The 25,628-nt window shown below is 35.8% G+C and overlaps 2 protein-coding genes across 6 annotated transcripts in view; one reads left to right on the top strand and one right to left on the bottom strand.

The window, feature by feature from the left end:
• LOC121728370 (calcium release-activated calcium channel protein 1-like) overlaps window positions 1–18,212 on the bottom strand; it is a 62,593-nt gene extending 44,381 nt beyond the window's left edge. For both annotated transcript variants that reach the window (XM_042116536.1, XM_042116535.1), the window contains exon 1: window positions 18,020–18,212. In XM_042116536.1, the coding sequence (XP_041972470.1) occupies window positions 18,020–18,046 (27 nt within the window). In that variant the 5' untranslated portion in view covers window positions 18,047–18,212. The remainder of the gene's footprint in view (window positions 1–18,019) is intronic.
• On the top strand, window positions 909–25,605 carry LOC121728371 (methyl-CpG-binding domain protein 4-like). Of its 4 annotated transcripts, none has more exons than XM_042116538.1 (3): window positions 909–937; window positions 2,323–2,425; window positions 24,881–25,605. In XM_042116538.1, the coding sequence occupies exons 2-3, from the start codon at window positions 2,417–2,419 to the stop codon at window positions 25,595–25,597; spliced, it is 726 nt and encodes a 241-aa protein (XP_041972472.1). In that variant the 5' UTR covers window positions 909–937; window positions 2,323–2,416; the 3' UTR covers window positions 25,598–25,605. The 4 variants fall into 4 exon arrangements, with proteins under 4 accessions (XP_041972472.1, XP_041972474.1, XP_041972475.1 ...); XM_042116540.1 differs by having other exon boundaries at window positions 915–1,045; XM_042116541.1 differs by having other exon boundaries at window positions 915–1,049; window positions 2,365–2,425.
• The last annotated feature ends 23 nt before the right edge of the window (window positions 25,606–25,628 follow it).

Here is a 25,628-nt window from a genome sequence, read left to right as displayed (position 1 = left end):
TTATTATATAAATCATAAAATCTTTATAATATCACGTTCATCGTAGCTTGACCTATAAAAATGCTAGATTTATACTCGCGTCTCGTGGCTCGGCTCGCGGCGCGTTTCGCGGCTCGCGTCGAAGCGCGAGTGTAATCTACACTTTAAACACAAACCTCGAGTCAACATTAAAGTTTTATTTTGTTACGAGTTCTACCTTTTTTTGATACCATTTTCATCATTGCATAATTTTTGCCTATTTTCTTTTTAATTACTTGTGTGGAAAACTAGGTGACATTTATCAAATGATAGCATCCATAAAAATTAAATATTGAAATAAGTAAAAAGTGGGTTTTGCATAAACTGCTAAAAATTTACAATTTTCACCTCGCACTAGAAACCGAACGATTCGTCTGAAAAAAAAAAACTAAATACTGCTATTTGTAGAGAATTTCAAGTACTTTAATTTCTGTAAACAGACCATTTACGAAAAGTTAACAGTTTTCAAGTTTTAAGCAAAAAACCGGAAAAAAGCAAGGCGAGCCGCGAGGCGCGAGCTCGAGTTTACACTCTCGGCTCGTGGCGCGTCTCGTGGCTCGCGTGCGAGTGTAAATCATGTTACATTACAAATTACAATTCCTGCTTATAGCATATTAATAAAGTTAGGTACTTATTTAAAAAAATATAAGTCACATTAGCATGCAAGCAAGCAGTGTCATCATATTATTGATATCAAAGTTCAATAAATAGAGAAAACATAGAAATGGCTGTATGGGCAACGCTCCCTTTGCCTGTCCCGACCGGGACGAATTAAAAAAAAAGCAAGCAGTGTCAACTGTCACCTCACACCTGTCACAATCATATGGATTTTAATTTTTATTAGAATTTTGAATTTTCAATAATATTATAAATACCCTAATCTGTATTCTGTGATTTTCAAATTCAAATTCTATTTTGCGTGAGTTACTACGGGTCTTATTGTTTACTTTTAGTTTCATCACATAGGCCACTTTGGGCAATTTACATTTAAAACTTGCACAACTGTTCAGAAAACCAAAAATTATAAGTAAGTACCGTAAAATGGGGGGAATCGGGTCACTTTCTAAGTTCAACATTGATTTTTATTGACTTTATCTTAAGATTAATAAGAAAAAAATTTATCAATAGAGTTCCGGTGGTTCCTAGTTTTGTTTGCAATACATTACAATTTTAGTTTATTAAATAAAATATACAAAAAGGTCCAAAAACTTACTAGACCCAATTCACCCACAGTCTGGGGTGAAAAGGGACGCATATGGGGTTAGTAGACATTTTTGCTAGGGCTGCCACTTTCCTGATGTTTCCAAATAGGTACTACCTACTCAGGTAGGTACTTATATGAAATAATGTTTTTGGCATAGCTGTATAGGTATGAGGTATATATGAGGTACAAAATCAAACAACAGATCCAATCAAGCATTATCACATTATTATTATATTTTTATATAAATATTGAGTCACTCTTCTTCGTCGTCTTGTAACTCGTCTGGTGTTGTGACTTGCGTTCCTGATCTTTAAAATTCCCAATCCCTCACGCACTCAGCAAAACACAATGTATGCGTTGTTTCACGCTAGTTTTCTATGAGGTGATGGTATGTATCCGGTCGAGCCGGTCCATTCGTGCCGAAGCATGGTTTTTCTCCCCTTTAAACAACAAACACCTGTACGAACAATGATGATAAAATAATAATACTAGAATATATCCATCGTGACAACCCTATCCATAAAGACCCAATTCACCCATAGGCGTCCACATTCATCCAAGTTAGGTCCCTATTAAACCCATATTCGGCCCAATTTCCCCCACATACGACCGATGTTTTCTTAAAACTACCTTAGTGATAAAAAATTTAAATACTATTTAAAAAAATACTTAAATCCACTTACTTTCTTACTTATTCAATGCCTGAATATCCGCTACAATGGATGCGATGTTCACTTTCACACAATTATTCCAAATAAGTAAAGAAAATTAAAATATTTTTCGGAGCAAATTTCAGACGATTTTGACTCAACTCTTTGAAGACCGTTATTTTCATCAAATTCAATGACAGGACGAGCAAATGTTGCCAGAATATATAAAAAATGTTGTAAGCTTTAAATAAAGAAGCTTACCATAGAGTGTAAAATTAAAATACTATGGGAAATTAGGTTTTCTAAAAAGGTCACACTTTTGACCCAATTCTCACTGCAGACCCTAGTACCCCCAATTTACGGTACATATAAATCAAATAATTTGAATTTTTAAGTTATTTTGTATGCTGTTTTTTAAAAGATGATCTTACTATAGGTACTTTATTACAGGTACTGTCATAGATGTTTTTTACTACACAACGTTGCTACGAGCCAAAAAGTCTTTAGTTAACTTCTGCATGTTTATACTCATCTTAACAGAACAATGTCAACAGTGAGTAGTATTTTTTTTACTATCGATAATCGATCCGAAAATAGCACCTCAACATGACCTCAACCATCTTGCAACAAGTTCTTGACGTTTTAGCTTTTTGCAACTATGAAAATTACAGACAATGTAAAAATATTTTTCTATTTTTACCGAGCCCTCTTGCCATTACCACTTCAGTGCCCCTGACCAACACATTTACTTTATCCCATCATAGAATTGCCATTCAAAATAGATGACAAGAGTCGAATGTTGACTTCATAATAAGGCAGCTGCCCCCCCTCCTGGATCATGTTGACGTCCCTTCTCTATCTACTATATATCTATCTACCATTCTACTATCTTATCTAGTCCTTTTATCTATAAAAATTAAAAATTAAGTAAGTAAACAAATTTTTGCTATTTGTTTGCAATACAATATTCTTACAACTAAAAATTATTAATTTTTTATTATTTATAAACACCTAGCTTATAAATAATCTGATTTGCCCCCGACCCCGATTTTTCGACACAAGATAGCCCCAGCAGCTGAAATAGTTCGCTCAGTTTCCACGCTGGTTGGTACAATAATTGTCATTTAAAGTGAATTATATTATGTGAATTGAAGGTAAATTATTTAGTGGGCTGCCTGTAGCCAGTTCACGAGTTACAAGTATGAATCCTACTTCTTTGTAATCCCGCCAGCCCCGCGGGATCCCGATAAATTTTCGACCGGCATTAGTTCCGCAAAATGCATGAGGGGTCCCAGTATTTCGGGATCCCGGTATCCCGGTATTGCGTCCCCTAATTTGAACTAATTGAAGATAAGATGAGAAAATGAATTACATTATTATCATTAGAGAATAGAGATAGAATAATGTACTCATTAAAAAAAATAGATGTTTCTGAGATCATAATTTAAAATTCTTTTATGCACAAAATTTTATCAAATACTTTATGCAATAAGGCTCAAATTCATACACTAATAATGCATTCTGCAAACAAACATAACATAACACAAATATTATACATAATATTGAAATTAAATTATTCAAGTTCATACAAAAGTTAATTAATACAAACTTGATTATATATAATCATTATAACATCTTATTGTAGCATTACTCTGTATAATTATTAATTAAAGTATGCATTGTATCTTGTCTGTGGGCAGGGTGGATGCCAAAAATGAAAACAGTGGATTTTTATGATGGTTGATCACTTATTATTACAAGGAAGCTGCATGGAGTTCTGGTTAGTTGTGTTGGTCATCTGTACTACTGGTTTATGAAAGCGAATATACATAGAGAGTCCTTGTTATTGAAGGATTTTTGTACAGTAAAAATACTATTGCATTAGTGACTTGGTTCTAATAAAACCTGCCACGGACAGTTATTTTTTAGTAATTTAATTACCAGATCTCCATTTGAATTCTCTGAAGTACTTATGTAATTGTAAAAGATTCTCCAAGTTAAACAAAAACGCAAGGAATCTTCAATGCACATAAAAAGGTAAACAAAAACAAAATCAATAGCCTAGTGATTCAATCAATAAAAAAGTCAATTCATTCAACATTAGTCACATTCAATTGCTCTTTAGAAAAATATCGTACCTGAGCAGAGTGATGAAGTGATCATCAGTGAAATACAAGTGATAGATTAACTTATTTTGCTACCAGAGTCTGTACCAGGTGCCATCGAAATTCTCATACATACGCAATACCAAAATCATTTTCTCATACGAGTTTAACATGTTTGAGTAATTTTTCAGCTTAAAATAGTAATTACCTAGGTTCCTGCACAAAAATTTACTACAAAATATTTAAACACATAAAAATACTTATAGTAAAACACTAAGGCCCACTTGCGCAGATCTGGGTTAAAGTTAACCCGGGATTAAACGTTATCTCTTTCGTAAAATATAATATGAAGAATGTAAGAGACAACACACTATTTAACCCGGTATTTACTTTAACCTGGATCGGCGCAAGTGGACCTTAGAAATATATAAATAAATAGTAAATTTATTACAAAATGAATATTTATAATATTATGATGATGAATATTCTTTCTGTTTCGAGACTTAACAGGATGAATACACTCTTGAATGTAGTAAGTAAAACAGTAGCTTTCCTGTTACAGAATTCTTTACCTGTTATATTTTGTCATGTGCTTAATATTTTTAAGTAGGTATTATAATTCATTTATCTAAGTATTATAATTTATAATATAAATATTAAGCACTAACTTACACAGTATTTCAACAAGGTAATAAGTATTCACTATACTAAGTTACTAAAGGTTAATGACCGATTTTGTAATCAGTCACTAATTATATTATGTATTAACTATTAACTGACACCATGATAGTACTTATTCCTCCTGAAGAGAGTCGACGAGGCCGGTGACAAACCGCGACTTAGTTGTGGACGTGGTTTATCTCCGTTTGCTACCTTCTGAGTACTGTTTGTCGCTCTATAGCGGTTCTCTAACTTTTTTTGGTTGCGGAACCATTTTGAAAAGTAAAATTTTGACGGTACTTACTCCAAAATAAAAGAAAAAAAAATTGAGCCAAGATGTGGCCAGAAGTGGATAATCACCATCACGGATTTTGAGTACATTCTGGTGGCCGGGCTTAAACTCCCTAATGTTCGGGCCACACTAACGTCAAACGCCGTTAATTATCGCGTTGTTGGACGTTAGCCGTAGGTGTAGCCACAATTTAACGCGGCGTTTACAATGCCGTTTGCCGTTTGGCGATAGCTCTAGTGGCGGTACATCAAAGAGATTAACGCGAGAATTAATGCGATGAAGCGGCCACACTACGTATCGTCACTGCGCGTCATAGAGTAACTTATATTATGCTGTGCGTTGAGAGCCCGACGGGATCACACGTGTTGGCTTAGACTTGTTTGCATTTAAATCGCACGTTTTTTAATTTAAATACGACCTTTGGTTATGGAGTCTTCACTCCACTCTAGTTAAACGAGAAAGTAATTGCTTTTTTTTGAGATTTTCAAACCGAACCATGTTTGTGGAATCTGAAACTCAAAAGTTACAAGAATCGTGGAATACAAAGTGATGCTTGACGACGAATAATAGAATTATTATCTTTTGAAGAAATAAATTAACATTATAAAAAGATAAAAGCGCCTTCAAAATTGTACGTAATTTAGAATTAAATCTCCCTACCTCCAAAAGTACTGAACCAATTTTGATGCAACTTGCACTATTCCCTAAGTTGAACAATATCTAGTACAACAAAAAAAGATTTACTGAAATCGCAATGGTAGTTCCAGAGATATGCGAACACAAACATAAAAACATACATACATCTTATATTTTCAGAAAATGACATTTCTAGAAAATGTCATTTTCATCGGATACCGAGCAAAGCTCGGTCAAACAGCTAGTACATACTTACATGACATAAATATCTACACTTTTGAAATATTTTGGCACATTTGTTCAGACGCTGATATACGAAAATTAGGCAGTTCTGGAATATTACATACATACGCGTCGAATTGATAACCTCCTTTTTTTGAAGTCGGTTAAGTAAAATCAACGCCGTTTTCAACGCCGTTGGGCATTAAACGTTGACCGTTCAAGTGTAGCCACCCACTTTAACGCGTTAAAATTATCGCGATAATTGTCGCGTTGTTGGGCATTAACGTTAAACGTTAGTGTGTCCCGAACATAACAAAGAGCGATCAAATGACCCATCGAGGGATATTTGCATATTATTTAAAAAAAAATCAAACTGTTGTTTATTTGTGATGAGTTTTTGGGCGTTTGCTATTGGCATAAGACATCTTTAAAAGGAATTAATGATACAGTATATTGACACAATATGTGTAAATAATGTCGTGTGATATTTGTTATGCACTTGTAAACGCCTACTCCAGTTTCGTGCTGTGGGAGGTGACAACTGACAACTCATATATTTTTCTGGGTTTACTGTTTTAATTTTTTTTAACATTCTGCACTGAAGACAATTACAATAACATAATATCCCTTGGTCACGACATCACGCGTAAAAGGCTGGACCGATTTTGCTGAAATTTGGTATCGATATACTTTGAGTCCCGGAGAAGGACATAGGACACATTTTATCACGGAAAAATGTACGGTAACTGCACAATGTGTCTGTCTGTCTGTCTGTTCGTCTGTCCGCCCGTCCGTCCGTCCATCTGTCCTTATGTCACAGCCACTTTTCTCCGAAACTATTTGAAAATCGGTTATCAAACGGCTGAGTAATCGTTGAACATAAGAAAACGAACATAACACCTCCCCCATTTCGAAAGTCGGTTAAAATTGTAGCCTATGTGTTATTCTGATGTATAAGCTATATTATTATAAAGTTTCATTAAAATCCGTTCAGTAGTTTTTGCGTGAAAGAGTAACAAACATCCATACATCCAAACAAACTTTCGCCTTTATAATATTAGTAGGATAAAAAAACTACTAGCTGGATCTCGTTCAAATCAATTTTCGTCGGTAGTTTTTATAATAATGTACATCATATATTTTTTAGAATTATCATGCCCCTACTTCTGTTCTGTCATCGGTTGTCACTGGGAAAACATCGCGTTTACTAGCTCTCGCAAATTTATTCATAAACTCTTGTAAAAGTGATCAATCGAAGTGTTAATTGCGTCACGTTTGAAGATTAGTGGTTTTGGAACATAGTGAACAATAAAGTTCAGCTTGAATTGTGTGGAAAATAACTTAAAACTGTGCCGAAAATTAGTGCTTAGTCATAGTTTTCGAAGTACCTACCCACTCGGGACTATTTTATTGCGGTCAATTTGAATTTGACATTTGTCAGTGATTGTCAAAAGTGCGAATCATAGACATTCGGTGTTGCCACTTCACTGTGCAAAAATTCCAACAATATACTCGGGATAATTTTCAAAATATGGCTTGCTTTAAATGTAAAATCCAAGTCCAAGATAAAGGATCAAAAATATTATGCAAGGGTTGTTACAGGGTTATATGTGTCAAGTGCTCTGGTTTGTCTGCAACCGAAATGCGTGTAATCGGTCTTCACAACCCAAAACTGTCGTACCTGTGCGAAGAATGTGAGGAAGGTCTAAGGCAAATTCCCCAGCTGCGAAAGCTCGTTACTGAACTTCAGCATCAGGTCCAAGGATTGAAAGAACAGGGGGCTTGTGCTGTGAACTTGGATGCAGTAATTAATGAGATTGAAAATCGCAAGAACCGTAGTCGTAATATTATCCTACATGGACTACCAGAATCAAAGTCAGCGGCCGTGGAGGATCGCAAAGCTAAAACGACAAAGACCTCGTTTCTGATGCACTTGCTGCTCTCCCCATATCGAAACCTGACATTTTGGCAACTATTCGTCTTGGTAAACCTGTAGATAATAATGGCAAGTCGCGTCCCTTGAAGGTGATTCTAAATAACAAGCAATGTGCAATAAATATATTAAAAAACAAAGGTAAGTTCACTAAAACAATAAAAGTGCAGTCAGATATGACGCCCTACCAGCGAGACCAGCTCAAAAAACTACGTGACGAATTGGCTACTAGAACTGATAATGGTGAGTCAAATTTAACCATCAAATACATTAATAAAATCCCAAGAATTATCAGCTCCAGCGTGCCACCTATAAAAAACTAGCTGCGGCTGTTATTTCAGAATTGCGCATACTTTACACGAACCTGGCATCGCTAACGGCAAAATTTGATCTTTTCCTTCTTGAAGTCAATATCCATAAACCTGCATTACCTAAATTCTAAAATTACTAATAGTCTTATAAATATATCTGGGTACACAATATACCGCTTAGACAGAGACGACAGAAGAGGAGGTGGTGTTGTAATATATGTCGCAAACGAAGTAAATGGTATTGCTCTAATATCTAAAACAAATAACATTTATCATAACGACAGTGTAGAGGGGCTCTGGCTTGATATCCAATATGGAGGATTACATTTTTTGTTAGCATGTATATACAGACCACCATCAAACAGTCTATCTAGTTCAGACGAGATATTGTTTAACACAATTTACAAGGCAGCTTCTGAAAAAACAGTCCTTATTGCAGGTGACTTTAACTTACCAGGTCTTAAATGGCCCTCCCCAAGTCTGTATAGATATGACACCTTGCATAAAGCGTTTATAGAAATGTATACTAACAGCAACCTCCACCAACTAGTAACGCAAATTACAAGATAAAGAAACCAAGAAGAGTCATTGCTGGATCTTATCCTTTGTAACGAAGAAAGTTTATTATGCGACATAGAATATCACCCACCTATCGGTAAAAGTGATCACCTTGTATTAACAGCTACAATTCAAGTAAATATTACTAAGAACGTGTCTGATATAAAACCGCAATACAATTATTTTAAAGCTAACTTTGATTTGAGGAATACTTGGTTGAGACAGATAGTAGTATTAATAATATGTGGCTTTCTTTAAAAAATCAGGTGCAGTCTGCAATATCTATGTACACTCCAATAAAATACAAAAATGAAAAGATTAAAAACAAACCCTGGATAAACAAGGAAATACTAGAGTTGATTAAGAAAAAGAAACACCTATGGAATATATATAGAACAAATCCAAATGATATTGCATATAATCAGTATAGAAAAATAAATAATAAAATACTTACCGTAAGTAGAATTAGAAGAGCAGCCTTCGAGTCATCAGTAATAGATGGCGATTCTAAAACATTCTACAACTACATTAGAAAACAGCTTAATTCCAAAATTTGCATACCTAACATTATCAATAATAAAACAAATGAACTTATCACTATTACTAATCAGATATCTGAAGCATTTGCTGATCAATTCGAACAATCATTTGTCAAAGAATCTGATGGACAATTGCCAAATATTAGTCACCACAGGGTAATAAACTCTATAGATGATATCGATATTACAACAGATAGGGTACAGCGGGCTCTACTTGGTTTTGATGACACCACAGCCACTGGACCAGACGACTTACCATCAGTAGTATTAAAAAGGTGCTCAAAATCTCTAGTAAGGAACATTACTAGGTTGATGAAAAAATCGCTAGAGGAAAATAGCTACTGTCGTTTCCATATACAAAAAAGGAAGCAAACTTGATCCATCTAACTACAGACCAATAAGTCTAACAAGTGTATTGTGTAAAACAACGGAAAAAGTGATTGCCAACGAAATAAGAAACTTCTTAACAAAGGAGCACATTATATTGGAAGAACAGTATGGATTCGTACCAGGTCGATCAGTATCTACAAACCTACTGAGATGCCTGAATGAGTGGACAAAAAACCTCGACGAAGGAAATCCTACCGATGTCATCTACCTAGATTACGAGAAGGCATTCGATCGTGTACCCATAAAACGGCTAATTCATAAAATCGAACACTTGGGTATACGCGGACTTTTCGGGTTAGGATCGGTGAAGCCTTATCTAAAACTAGGAAAGTACTCAGTGGTGTCCCACAGGGATCCGTTCTTGGACCAATACTCTTCATATTGTACTTAACTGACCTGAAAAGCCTTCTTGTACAGCCTTTCTCCTTGTTCGCTGATAATACAAACATTTTCGGAAATCCATGTAGCCATTATCACCATATCCAAAACGATCTGAATGCTATATACAAGTGGACCCAAGAATGGCTATTAACCCTTAATGTTAAAAAATGCACAGTGTTACACATTGGAAAGAACAACCCCCGTAGAAACTATTACCTTGGACCTAAACAATTGATGCATGTCGAGTCCCAAAAAGACCTAGGCGTAACAATAACTTCGGATCTGAAATGGGAAATGCATATAATGAATATTGTCAAGAAAACAAACTCCATCCTCTATGTCATTCGTAAAGCGTTTAAGTGTCTGACACCTAAAACATTTTTTCAATTGTACAAGGCTTATGTTAGACCACTTTTAGAATATGCGTATGTAATATAGGATCCTTATTTTAAAAAAGACGTCAAGTTACTTGAAAACGTACAGAGAAAAGCTACAAAAATGGTAAACACATTACGCAAAAAGTCTTACGAACAGCGACTCGAAATCCTTGGCCTTACCACACTCGAACAGCGTCGACAGAGGGGAAGTCTCATCGAGACTTATAAGATACTGCACGAAATTTAAGATGTGCCTCGTCTCCGAGAACTTGACACCCTGAATACGAATAAGCACCTAAGAGGACATCCTTTAAAATTATGCCAAAATCCCAGCAAGAAGTTACCTAGAAGGCACTTTTTACCTAACCGAGTGGAAGTGGTCTGGAACAGACTTCTGCTTTAAAAACAAACTGGACCAATTGGGAGATGAAATCTTCAAACGATTTGACACACACGCATCAGCTCAATGCTGCTAGTGTGGTTACACAAATAATAATAATAATACTTTAGAAGTTATTTTATTGAACTAATGATACAACTTTTTGGATTGAGATTAAGTCGAGTGGAGAAAATCGTAAGGAAACGGTTAAGAATATGGGTGTTAGTCTCGGGAAAGGACAAGGGATTCTTCATACTTTTTGTCCCGGAAAATGGTAAAGGTTCACGCAGAATAAACTTTTGACAACTTTTGTGTCGGGTCAGCTAGTTCTACAATAAATTATTGTCACGAAAAAAATACCTACATATTACTCATATTGTATGCTTAATTCATCAGTTACATCTTCTAAACAATATGTTGTCAAGACTTTGCACGTGACTAAACAATAAATTATAATTTATAACACAAAAATATCACAAATTTGTTATTTTCAATCGCGGGTCAAATTCGAAGAAACGAGACTTGGATGTTCCATGGTTCCGTGTTGTTGAAAATTGGGATGATGTAATTCAATTTTCTTAAAACTACAATTTATTATCTGATAAACTCTGTTTTTTTAAAATACAGCTTGGTATTCTAAAACAAGTTTTTAAATTGCACAAAAAACGAAGTACTTACGTATAATAATTTTGTTATTGGTCGTAACTCGTAACTCGTAAAGTCGTAGCTAATAATGAAGTGGCTTGAAAAGTCTGCTGTTTTGTGTCATAGACAATTCTGCACAATATTATACCTACATAATATAAAATATAGACATTAGTAGACCTACATGGGCGTACCCAGGCAGGGGCAGGGGGGAAGAGCTGCCGCCCCCTAGAAGATAAAATAAACGTAAATTTTTCTGGCAAGTGGGAATTAAAAATGTCTGCGCAAAATGAAGTGTTGGAAACAAAATATATAATATCTTTCCAGTCAGATAATAACCCTCCGTGTACTAGATGACTAATCTCACCATGCTGAACTAGGTGGGGTGTGACATACCCCAACAATAAAGGGTAAAATAATAAGACGTTAATAATAATAATAATATTAAAATATCTAATAAATAATAATGAATTGGTTAAAGTCAAATTAATTCAATTTTACATTATACAATAATAGTATTTTAAAAAGATAAAACCGACTTCAAAATTGTACGTAATTGAGAATTAAATTTGCCTTATCGAAAAAACTACTGAATTGATTTTGATGAAACTTGAAGTATTCCCTAAGTTAAACAATACCTAGTACAACAAAAAAGAATCACTTAAATCAAACTTGTAGTTCCGGAGATATGCGAACACAAATATAAAAACATTCATACATATTACATACATAGACTTTTGAGGCACATTTGTTCAGACACTGAAATAGACCGACATACACAAAAACTGGGCAGTTCTGGAAATATAACATACATACGCGTCGAATTGATCTGGGGGCACGGGAGTGCCCCCGCCAAGATGTGCCAAGCGAAGCGCGCAAGGGCACTACCTACCTTTTCTCGAAACGTTTCGTCGTATTTTTGAACCCTCGTAACTTTGGTCTGAATAATGCCAGATAGTTAAAATTTTTAACATATAGTGACATGGGTATAGTTATTAATTCCGCAAAGTTTGAATATCGTAGCTATTATACTTTAGATTTTATAGGTGTCCAAAAACCCACAATTTGGTCAATGACTCACCGATCATCAAAACTGTTAGGGTACTTCCTGAAGTCTTAGAAAGCTGAAATTTGGTATGTAACATGATATTAGTACTAAAACAACAAAAAAATTATCAAACCCAACTTAACCTCTATCCGTACCATTATAGAGCAAAATTAGGCAAAAAATTGTGTTTTTTGTATGGAAGCCCCCCTTAATTTTTTATTTTATTTTAATATTATTATTAAATATTAAAGTAGAATATAACTAAGGATTTTGACAAAAATTCAAGTACCTACCTGTTGCTATTATTGATATAGAGCAAAAAAGGCCAAAAAAATCACGTTTGTTGTATGGGAGCCCCCCTTTGATATTAACTTTATTTTATTTTTAGTATTTGTTGTTACAGCGGCAACAGATATACATAATCTGTGAAAATTTCAACTCTCTAGCTATTACCGTTCTTGAGTTACAGCCTAGAGACAGACAGAGAGACAGGCGGACAGACGGATAGACGGAAAGACAACGAAGTCTTAGTAATAGGGTCCCGTTGATACCCTTTGGGTACGTAAGTACGTAAGTTAAAAGAATAGTCGTAGTCTTAGCATTTCTTTGCAAATATTTAATTAATAAGAATATTTCATTAATTATAATAATAATAATTAGTTAAGTAACTATCAATCTGTTTCAAGTTTACTTAAACTTGAAACAGATTGATTAGGAATTTTAGGATAGTTAGTATAGTAGCCAGTAGGTCTTAAAATATATTTTTAATGCAAACAACATCGGTTTACGGTTAGTTAAAAACAAAAAAAAATATTTCGAAAGTTCAACGGCTATACCCAACATCTTTGCGTCATCGATAGTGCGATGTAGGTGCCCAACAGTGACATCTCTTGTCGATTAGAGTGCATTAAGAATTATATGAAACTGTTCGTACAAGCTATATCGTGATGTAGACGACCGGCAGCGACATCTATTATTATCAAAAGAAAAAATAGCAAAAAATCACGTTTGTCGTATGAGAGCCCCCCCGAAATATTAAATTAATTTTGTTTTTAGTATTTATTGCTATAGCGGCTACAGAAATACATAATCGATGAAAATTTCAACTCTCTAGTTCTACCGTTCTTGAGATGCATCCACAATCGGCCAAGTGCGAGTCGGACTCGCGCACGAAGGGTTCCGTACTGTAAACTGTTATGGAGCGAAAGGAGGGGAAAAAATTGTGTTTTTGTATGGGAGCCCCCCTTAATTATTTATTTCATTTCAATTTTATTATCAAACTAGCTGTTGCCCGCGACTTCGTCCGCGTTAGTATAGTAGATCACGTCCCAAGTATTATTAATTGTACAAAAATATTCAATGTACAGCATTGACTTTAAAACGATTTTATTATATATAGATGTTCCGCGCGGCTTCGCTTGCGTAATTTAGGAATTTCACGCGACCGTACATTTTTCCGCAAAAAAATAGCCTATGTCCCTTAACGTGGTCTATTCTTCATGTTTGCCAAATAACATAAAAATTGCTCCCGTAGTTCTTAAGAATCTTAAGATAATAAGCAATTTCATATAATTTTTCCCGTTTTTCCCCATTTTCCTCTATTTCTTCGCTCCTATTAGTCGTAGAATAATAAAATAGCCTATGGCCTTCCTCGATAAATAGCCTATCTAACACTGAAAGAATTTTTCGAATCTGACCAGTAGTTCCTGAGATTAGCGCGTTCAAATAAGTTCAAATAAGTTTCAAATAATTTCCCCCCGTTTTTTCCACACTTTCCTCTATTTCTTCGCTCTAATATTAGTCTTAGCGTAATAAAATATAGCCTATAGCCTTCCTCAACAAATGGGCTATCTAACACTGAAAGATTTTTTTAAATCGGACCAGTAGATTAGCGCCTTCAAATAAGCCCTTTCATATAATTTCCCCCGTTTTTTCCACATTTTCCACTATTTCTTCGCTCCTATTAGTCTTACCGTCATAAAATATAGGCTATAGCCTTTCTCGATCAATGGGCTATCTAACACTGAAAGAATTTTTCAAATCGGACCAGTAGTTCCTAAGATTAGCGCGTTCAAATAAGCCCTTTCAAATAATTTTCCCCCGTTTTTTCCACATTTTCCTCTATTTCTTCGTTTCTATTAGTTTTAGCGTGATAAAATATAGCCTATAGCCTTCCCCGATAAATGGACTATCTAACACTGAAAGAATTTTTCAAATCGGACCAGTAGTTCCTGAGATTAGCGCGTCAAACAAACAAACAAACTAACAAACTCTGCAGAATTATAATATTAGTATAGATATTAAAGTACACGGTATATAATTAAGGATTTTGTGTAAATTTCAAGTGTCTTAATGTTTGGAAGTCCCCCTTAAATATTTCCTTTATTTTGTTTTTAGTATTTGTTGTTATAGCGGCACCAGAAATACACAATCTGTGAAAATTTCAGAAGTCTAGCTATAGCGGTTCTTAAGATACAGCCTGGAGACAGACAGACGGACAGACATCGAAGTCTCAGTAATAGGCTCCCGTTTTTACCCTATGGGCACGGAACCCTAAAAAATGTACTAAAAGAAAAAATAACGTAAACCAGCTTACAAAAAGAAATGAAATCCCACCAAAAACATTTTCATGTAAAAATGTTGCCAAGATGAGAACATAATAATATTATAGTTCGTCGTGTCAAAAAGTAGTGAGATCTCATGTAGAGCCAAGTTTCTAACTTTACATACTCAGCCCTAAATCTAAAAACCTTAATTTTACACTAAAGCGCGGCAAAATATTTGATAATTTATAATTCTATATTTGATAATTCTTCAGCTCCTCTAATAGTTCAATGCGTTCCTCAAGCCTTTGCACTCTTACCATCTGGGTCTCTTTTTGTGGGCAGTTGAGCTAAAGATGGCCCCTCTCACCGCACTTGTAGCAAATGGCACCAAAACTTTTCTCCGTGGGAGCCTTGACCTCTTTGACTTCCTCAGAGACCTCGCGGATCTTATGGGACTGTCGTATTTCACGGCGAACAGCCTCAACCTCGAAAGCATGCGCCAATGCTTCCTTAAGCGAGGTGTGGTGACCAAGCCTCACTGCAGCTCTGACCTCCAGATCCCTGATTCCGTCGACAAATGCTTGCACAATATTCGTGTCGACCATCTTGGTGTCGGCTCCTGGGTGTGCCTTCTTAACGAGTTTTTCAATTTCCAACGCCCATTGTTGTAGTCCTTTTCCTGAGCGTTGGACTCTGTCATGCAGTTGGGCACGGAACACGTGCTCCAGGTGTCGCTCCCCGTATCTGGATTCAAGTGCCTCCATCAGGTCTTGGAACCAATTTGCTGTATGTGCTTCCAGGACCGACAGAGCTTGCCCTCTGAACTCAACAGTGAGAGCGGTCAGGCATTGTTCCTCAGTCCGAACGGAACCAGTGGGCGTGGCTTCACCCAAAGTGGGTGGAGCCTGAGGGGCGTTGTCAGTAGGCGGTTATTATAAACGCCTGGTAGGCGGGGCCTGTGGGTGGGGCCTGCCCCACAGTGGGCGGAGCTTGGTCCTCAGTGGGTGTGGTCTCCGCAGCACACTCCTCTTGAAGTCCTCTCTCGGAGTCAATGGCATCTCCAAATCTTACTTCCGACACCAGTTGTTACGTGCTAAAGACCTGCTGACTCTCTTGAAGACTTTATTCACTAGCACTAGGTCTAACACAAAGCTCTAGGTCCAAAACACTAAGCACTATCGCTGTCCTAGTGCGTAGCCAAGTCGTAGGTTTCACTCGCTATTGATCACTTGTTTTTACTCCGAAGTCGCCTTGAAGATCGTTCGTACTGAACTGGTTAACTGGCCCGCCTGACTGCGGCTATTTATATGGGCCGAGGCGAGTGCCAGAATATTCCAGAGAATTCATATCTGACTCGCGTAAACCTGGGTTGAACTTTTCTAGAAAATACGCATAGGAAATCATACACCTAACGTCATCTAGTATCGCGTAGGGGATTTATGTCGCCTGTGTTCTCCCGATCAGTTTCGCTGGTTTGACGCTAGATGGCACTATAATATGTCGTAGGTCCGTAACACTATGAAATGGGTGAGAAAAAGATAAGTCTAGCTTTTATTCTTTTTGCTCTTAAACTTGATCTAAATTTTCTTCCCTAAAATTAGGTTTTTCATCAAACATAATTTTATTAATCCTTCCAAGTTCCTTCCAATCCAAGTCGACTGTATTTCTTACGAAGATATGTTTTATACAGTAATTTGTATGACTGTTACTAATTAAGTTTATGGTATTAAGTGTGACGTCATAAATGTATGAGCGCAAGTCATTGTACTTAAAAATATAATTATTATTTCTAGAGAACGACCTGACTCGCACAGACTGTGAGTGAGTTTATCTTTATAATATTTTATATCTCTTTATTCTCTCGCTAGCGGCTTTGGTCCTCTTACGATAAAATATTGTTGTATTCTAAGTACCTACGTAATGTCTACCTCATAAACCAAAACTCTATCACTTTTGCAAGTGGTTTTAAAATACATAATATATTCAAAGTTATCAGAGGCGAACCCTTAATATGAGAGGACGCCATAATATTAGAAGAGGAACTTTACTTTGTATTTAGTACCTTAATATTATACCAAAGTCCATAACTACAAGGCTCAAGGGCCAAGGTCCAGGCCTCTCGTTTCTCTTACATCAGCCATGTGGTTATAATTACAATAACATGCCTCAACTGACAATAATATTTTGAAATGAAATAACTAAAAAAATAATTGATTTCAAATACAATAACGTTCTCACCTATTCAAACAGTTCGCAACTTAGCAGTTACTAAGCCTTCCAGTAAGCAGACATTCCAAGACACATGCCCATAGAGTAGGTATACTTAGACACAATATGTAGCAGACCGTTGTAGCCTTCCAGTAAGCAGACATTCCAAGACACATGCCCATAGAGTAGGTAATAAGTATACTTAGACACAATAATATGTAGCAGACCGTTTAGCTTTATTTTACCTGTCACAGGACCATTATGTCGCCGACATAAGAATCACTCTCAAGACTCCGGGGTGAAATAACTGAACGCACTCGTAGTGCAGTGCAATGCCGGTTCCGGGTTCTCATGACCGTTTACATTAGATTAAATACTACTACTTACTTACTTGCTGGTTATAAGTTGTAACCATTTAATAGTTTGCGGTTACTTGCCTATTCATAGAAAATACTTGGATGAGTTTGTTTGATCCAAGTATTCAACTAACGACCTATTTCCTTCGCCTATTTCACAATTGCCTAATGTCACAATGTGTTTCCTGCTATTGCTATTAAATCAATTATCTGGACTTCATAAGAAAATTTAGAAATAGAGAAGACGTACTTAGAAAAATTTCGTTATAAGGGACTCCATAACAAAATGCTTGAGTAGATTTAGTAATAGTACAGAGTACGAACCATGAAACCAATTAGAAGTGGTGTGAATCAATATCCACAATTGAATGCATGTGTGTACATAATAATATTACAACGATTTAAAACAAAATAAGAATATCGAGAAAAAGAAAAGAAAATAAGAAACACATCACATTTAAGGTGGCTTAAATTTCCCTTTGCGAAATTTCATTTATGTAATAAAGATAGATGATATACACAACAATAGTAAATAGTAATTGTACTAAGGAAGTGCCGTACCTTACTGCGAGTAAGACACAAATGCATCCATAATGAGGCAAACTAGATGTTCTTGGCCTTCCAGACAACACAAGTTCGTGCACTTCCGTATCGAATGTAAACACTATTTCAAAACACGATTTATAATCGCCGGTTATCCAAATCGAATGTAAATATTTTCGATTCAGCGAGAAACGCGTGCTACCTGCTTGAAACAGGCGGCCACAGTGAAGAAAATAATTAGGCGGCTACTTTAAGTTAATTAATATTATGTCTCATTGTTGGACAATAATTACATAGGTATATTATTCGTAATAACTTCGTAATGTTGGTACAACTGATAATAAAAGTTGCGTGTTATATAATTAATTTACTTTAAAGATAATGGATTTACTTCTGTATCTTCTATAGAAGACCGGCTTTATTTCGATATTTTGTAAATTATTATTCACTTTAAATATAGGTATAAATGGGCGTACGGGGGGGGGGGGGGGCCCGCTGCCCCCCCCTCCCCCTCCCCATTCGATATTTTCGATTCGAAATCGACGATTTAGTTTTTGTGCCTACTTATTAACATGATAATTTATTAATACTACCACAGAGTACTATAATACTGGCGTAAATACTACTTCAGTATATTTATATATTTTATAAGTAAGTATCATAAAATACAATTATTTTTAACTGTTTTTTTGGTTTTAGCCAAAAGCTATACTTACCTATAGATCGCCCAATGGTCGAAATTCGACCTTAGTTTCAACGGCGTTAGGCCCACTACCTATATTTTGTAAAACAACTCAGACTGGCCGTGTAAGCATCGTCTAATAGTATCTATGATTCAATAAAAAAACTATAAGTACCTACTTAATCCATTTTCAATTTGTCGCCTTGTTGTCAACAGACTTCAACCATAAATAAAAGGGTATATTTCGTATGTATAGGCTTGTCACTCAAAAATCTGTCATTTTCCTAGCGTGTGTGTTGTAGTGTGTGTAATGTTTTATTTGTTAAAAAAATGTATAAAAACATAATTTACAAATAATATTAGCACAATAGACATAACTACCAGTAGTTCGACTGCAAAGAAACGGACAGTTTTCAATATCTGTCAAATTCGTCGGGTTTCACTAGGATTATGAACGGAATGTGCCTCGCGTTGGCTGATATAATTTATTTATAAATATTTAAAATAATGATTTCAAAATTGGATTCTGACAATTTTAATCGCATGTGCCAAAACACGAACAACAATACGACCAAAGAGGAACACGTCCAGCGAATATGTCATAGTTTTAAATTCGTAGGTAACAAGCTAACAACCCTAGCGACGATTTTCGTCATAATACCTACGTCAAATTTAAAAATTTCAACATCAGTTCTAAGTCGGTATACTCTATAATTCTGTCTACTCTGATATTAGCTCGATGCACTCCTTCACCATATAAACCAAAAACTTCTATTTTATTACTTTCAAATATGTACCTACTCATTGTCCTATGTAAGTACTCATAATAAATCATTTTATTCCAAATTTCTAGTAATATTCTCACAATAATTAATTTAATATGATAGATAATTAAGATTTTATTATTATTAACGTGAGAACATATTTTGTTCTTAAATAACTCTCAAGCCATGTGAATTTGTTACAAATTACAATAGCCAATAACCAAGATATTATCTTGGTTTCTTAAAGAAATGCTGTAAGTACTTACCACAGTCCACATACTTACTAGATTCATTTTCAAAAATAAGTATAATTTAATATAATTTAAGTATAATTTAATAATAAAATTCCTAAAACACAATGAAGAAATTGAAAGATTTAGATTTCACACATGCAGGGTGATGACTCATGAGTCATGACTCATGCTTAATCTTATACTTATCTTTAAACGAGCAATACGATACGATTTTCATGAAATTTAGTATATAGGGGGTTTCGGGGACGATAAATCGATCTAGCTAGGAATAATTTTTAGAAAATCTCATTTTATTCGTGTTTTATCGAATACCGAGCTGAGGCCAAACCTACGCGACCAGCGCGAGTGCGAAGCGGTAGCGTCCACCGCGCGGCGGACGCTGCCCATGTAATCTTATGACGCTGTGCACACCTACGCGACCGCAACGCGGGATGTTCGCGTCGGCAAGCGAAACGTGCGCGTCAAGTTATCAGACGCGTGTTTTGAAGTGTACATAACTAGACTTCTTTTTTAAAACCTTTTTTATATTTATTTTGTACAATTCTTTAGTTTATGATTTTTTACGTTTTGATAGATTGTGTCATGATAATATTAGGGCGCCTACCACATGTACATGCTTGAACACAGTTTTGCTAGCGCCATAAAAAGATGTAAGACTGACTTATCTACCACATGCATGCGCAAGCCACATTCTTGCCGAGATCGACGGCATATAAACAATGTTTCTCAATGAAGAACTATTTCTTCTGCTTTAATTTTTCCAGTGTTTGCTAGTGACAAAATTGATAATGCACAAATATATTTTTTTTCCATAATATGAGTATTTTTTTCATTCCTGTCAGAATAATCTTTCGATTTGATCTTCCACAGAGCGAGCAGAGTTTTTTATAATTCAATGAATTCCTGCTGCTCCAATCTGCCATTTTATAGCAGCGTGCGCGCATTTTAACACCATATTTTGACTGACAAAGAGCGGCTTGAACACTGAACTTCCAACCACACGCGCAGACAAGTTTCTACACGAAGGCATGCCTGAATTTCAAGCAAGTTTAAAAACCATCAAGAGAAACTTTGGGGCTCGCGCGTACTACAGTTTTACCAACTACACGCACAATGTTCAGTGTTCAAGCCGGCATGCATGCGCGCAAATCTGTAGTCAAGCATGCACGTGTGGTAGGCGCCTAAATTAATTCAACTTGACCATTGTGGACGTGTTTTATTCCTCTGCACCTTCCAAATCAAAAGCAGGCTTAGCACCTCGCAACCCTCATGTCCGTCCGTCCGACGCATCGGACTCTGATGTTAACTATGAGGATGTCATTACCACAACAACAGTTTAGCATACACCAGATAAAGTCGCGCGTCTTCAGTGACTGTCAAATGAAGTTTGACGGTTCGCGCCGTAGTCGCGCAGGTGTGCAGTGTGCACGCCCAGTTTCGCGTTGCAGACGCCCCCGTATCGCGTACGTCGCCCATGTCACTGACGTGTAGGTTTGTTCTAAGCATAGAGTATACATTATAGCAAGCTATAGAGTGCTTCTAACAAGGTATGAACTGTAAGCACGAGTGTGAACATATTTTCCTATAAGCGTCAAACGATGGCGCATGGAACATCACTAGACTTGCGTTATACGTTACTGTAAGCACGAGTGTGATCATATTTTCCTATAAGCGTCAAACGATGGCGCATGGAACATCACTAGACTTGCGTTATACGTTTGAGTATCTATAGAACTTCTGCTTACGATCGGCACAACGGGGAACGAGCGATGCGCGCGCTCTATAGCTTGCTAATGTATACTCTAAGGTTCTAAGCTTTAGACTCGTACGTTTAGCACATAAAAAAAATTCAATAAAGAAAGTATAACGTACAAAAAATATGACGTCACACACTCACACTATGGCGGACAGTATTTTCGGCGCCATTTAAAAGGCATATTTTTAAATCAACATTTTTATGGGTTAAAACATTAAAATATTAGTTGTTTTGGTAAAAATGAATGATTAAGAAGAAGAAAAAAGGTCAAGTAGCCTTTTGTTGCACAACCAATTTTTCATATGTATAATTGTATATACTTACTTAGGGTGGGTTGCACCAACTTACTATAACTGTAACTTTAACTATAACTTTAGGTACAATGCAAAATGTCAAATCTCTGGTTAAAGTCAAAAATAGACACCATAATATTTAACCATTACCATAGTCTATAGAGCTCGACATTGCTTTAAATGCACGTGGCGAAAAAAGGAACTAACGCTGTCATCAGTCATCATACAAAAACGCCATTTTTGACAGTTCTTTACCAGCAGCGCCCCCACACACGTTCATTTAAAAGCCTTGTCCTTGTCGGACCAGTTGTCAACTGTCAAATTCTGTGGTCAAAGTTAAGGTTAAAGTCAAAGTTAGCTTTAACTACTTGTACTATTATCTATTCTGTGCTTTAACTTTAACCATAACTTTGACCATAACTAGGCTTCAAATCAGCCACGCCTCTAGTGCAAGTTGCAACCCATCCTTACTTTTAGAATATTTACGCACAGGATAGTTGAAATAATATATGTTTTAAATATTAATTATAATTTATTATTGTCCTTTGTTCGAATATTGCTATCATTAGAGTTCATTAGACTATCTCACAAATTCTAGAATTTTCTAGGTTTTTTTCGCAAAAAATCCTACACATATTATATTATATTCACGGACGTAAAAAAAATACGGACGGATCGCCATTAAGAAATGAGTGAAGCACCCTTAATAAGCCCAGGCGATCATATGTACACATCTTGCACAAACACTCGCACTGTAATAAGCCGATCGTACCGCCATTACGCAATTAGACTGCATCGCGGTGACACATCTTTGTCATTCATAAATAAAAATAAATATGCCATCTCGTGTTGTAAAATGGTGCAAGAACAATACAACCTTACACAAAAAACATCAAGGAATAATATTTCATAGGTAAGATAACATATTTTTAAAGTATTTTGATAAAATAATGTAAATATTAATTCAACTTCAACAGGTCCGTAATGTCCATAACAAAGTGGGGAAATTTTCCCCAAACCGGGGAAAATTTTAAATTATTTTTAAATAATCAAATAATTAATTTTATTGTCTTTTATTAGTGTCATGTAAGTATTTAGCATACTATTGACCAGTAATTAGGCAGGAATACAATAATAGGGGTGTAGACAGTAAACGAAATCTAATACAAATTATTGTTTTTTTGAGAGTTTGTATTATAGAATTACCGAAAATGGACATATTTTACTTAATAACTTTATAATATTTTTTATATTTAATAAGTGATTTTTTTAATTGAAATAAGAGTGTATTTATTTTTTATACATATTTTTAGGTGTAACAAAATACTTATGTACTATCAGAGAAGTTGATTCCTATGCAAATCGGGGACATAAGTAGTTTGGTTGCGTTACGTCAAACCCAGCCGACAGATCACAATTAACATTGAATTGACATAAGTATTCGACCAAATAACGTTGGTCTGTCAATTGCATAGGAATCAACTTCCTTGATGGTACATCTGTAAAATAAATATATTTCCTAAAAATAGTCTACACCCCTATTAATTTCTTAATTTACAAAAGTGGATATAACTGTTGTTTGACGACCTCTGTGGCTCAGTGGGTAGCTCAAGCCGGGGGTCGTGGGTTCGAATCCTGCCGACGGAACAAAAAGTTTTCAAAGTTCCTGGGTCATGGGTGTGTATTAAATATGTGTATCATATAATAAAAATCTTAAATATATGTATAGTATAACAGTATTAAATATATTTCCGTTGTCTGGTACCCGTAACACAAGTCCTTCAGGTACTTATCACGGGGTCAGACTGACGTGGTGTGAAGCGTCCATAGATAAAATTGTTGTCTTAGATTTCCTTCAGTAGTAGGGGAGGGAAGGTGCTATTGGTGTAGTCACCCGAGCGTCATTGAGACCTAGTAGGAATGAAAATATTGAATGGACCTCTAGACCAGGAATATATTTAACACCATGTTAGGTGATTTGATTTGACGTTAGCGCATGATAGAACTCTCGATAGCTCTAACAGGTCGTTAACTGATTTAACAAGCCATTATTTATTTAACATTACTTGATTGTTTGATGAAACGGGTTACGGGACTTAAGTATCTTATATCTTTTCGTATACCTACAGGTTTCTTATATAGGTTTCGGGGGCGATAAATCTGTCTAGCTAGGAATTATTTTTAGAAAATGTCATTTTATTCGTGTTTTATCGAATACCGAGCAAAGCTCGGTCAAATAGCTAGTAATAATTTTATTATTGTAAATGTTTGTACATAATCATTATTACTAATAATGTTATGTAAATAATATACTTCTCTGTACGTAACATGTGTTTTTTTTTCTATCTATAGTGTCATAAAAATAATATTTTCATTATGACATCTTTAACAACCGCTTACATTTCTGAAGCGAAAAAAACATAAAAATATGTTTAAGTATAAAAAATACATTTAACTTGTCTGAGTTTACAAAATTTAAAAGTAGGGAAATTTATGATTTATATGGCAACCCTCATATCACGCACACGTCCTACACGGGCGGCCATAACTAGGCTTCACTCGTGATTAGAGAAGGTTACGTCCGTACTTTTTTTACGTCTGTGATTATATTATATTAATAACAAACATAATAATTAATAAGTATTTAACTTGTGAACTCAGGTGTGACTTCAACATAATAAGTACATGTTTTGTTTGTTTTCATATTTTTTCTTATGATGCAATTTGCAATGTATTGTAATCAAAGAAATTCTTCGATCGCCGCGGGTTCTTGGAAATATTCTCGCGGCCACATGTGGCCGCTTGGGAGTAATTCTGATAAAAGTTAATTAGTTTAGCATTGTATCTCTTCGATCTTACGTTGCCAAAAACTTATTAGAAATTAGAAGGCAGTTCTCATAATATTATTCTCTCTCTCAAAGAATTCTAATTTCTCAAAATATTATTATTATTAGAAATAATATTAAGTATCTAGATTGGGGGGTTCAGTACACTTTCACTGGTCACTGACTAGTGACTAGCCAGTAGCCACTAGCCACTCAAATCGCGTATTGGCAATTGAGTACCTAACTACCTACTGCGCTCTCTAGACTATTTCTGCGGAAATAATTATTATGTTCTTTTCTTTCAGGTACCAGCCATGGTTGATAGTGGATGCACCAGCGTATTTTTCAACGAAGAAGCATACAGAGAACGCCTGTCCTTATCACCAGCATATCTGGGAAATACATCAAATGATACATCACAGACTGCTCTGGAATCAGATGACTCCTTGAGTCTATCACAATTAACTATAGAGGAACCAGAGCCGATAGAAATCCAGCCGTTCTACAACATATCACCGCGTCCTCTTCCACAGTCCCCACATTACATTATAGAAGAGGAATTCTCCTCAAACCCCTGGGCAATGCTAGTGGCGACGATATTCCTAACAAAAACATCTGGAAAAGTAGCGAGACCGTACATGAGGGGTTTTTTTAAAGTATACCCAACTCCCTACCACGTTTTGAGCGACCCTCCCTCTGCCTTGGAGAGGTTTTTCGAGAACTTGGGCTTGAGGAAACGCGGTCACATGATCTGGAAGCTAAGCAATCAGTTCGTGTCGTCCAAATGGAGACGAGCCAGTGATTTGTGCGGTATCGGGAAGTATGGAGAGGATGCCTACCGGATTTTTTGCTTAGGCCATTTGGAAGTCGACCCCGACGATAGATATTTAAGGTTGTATTTAGATTGGCTGCGACGTCACACGGAGTTCATGGGAGACAATGGCATCATGGATAGCGAATGCGTAATCGAAGATCCGGTTCTAAAGTATTATAACGTTTCGCTACGTAATACAGTATCATAGTATTAGTACACTCAAGAGTCAAGACTGCTTA

Source organism: Aricia agestis, chromosome 6, assembly GCF_905147365.1.
Source record: "Aricia agestis chromosome 6, ilAriAges1.1, whole genome shotgun sequence".
Lineage (NCBI taxonomy): Eukaryota > Metazoa > Arthropoda > Insecta > Lepidoptera > Lycaenidae > Aricia > Aricia agestis.
This window is presented reverse-complemented; position numbering and strand designations above follow the sequence as displayed.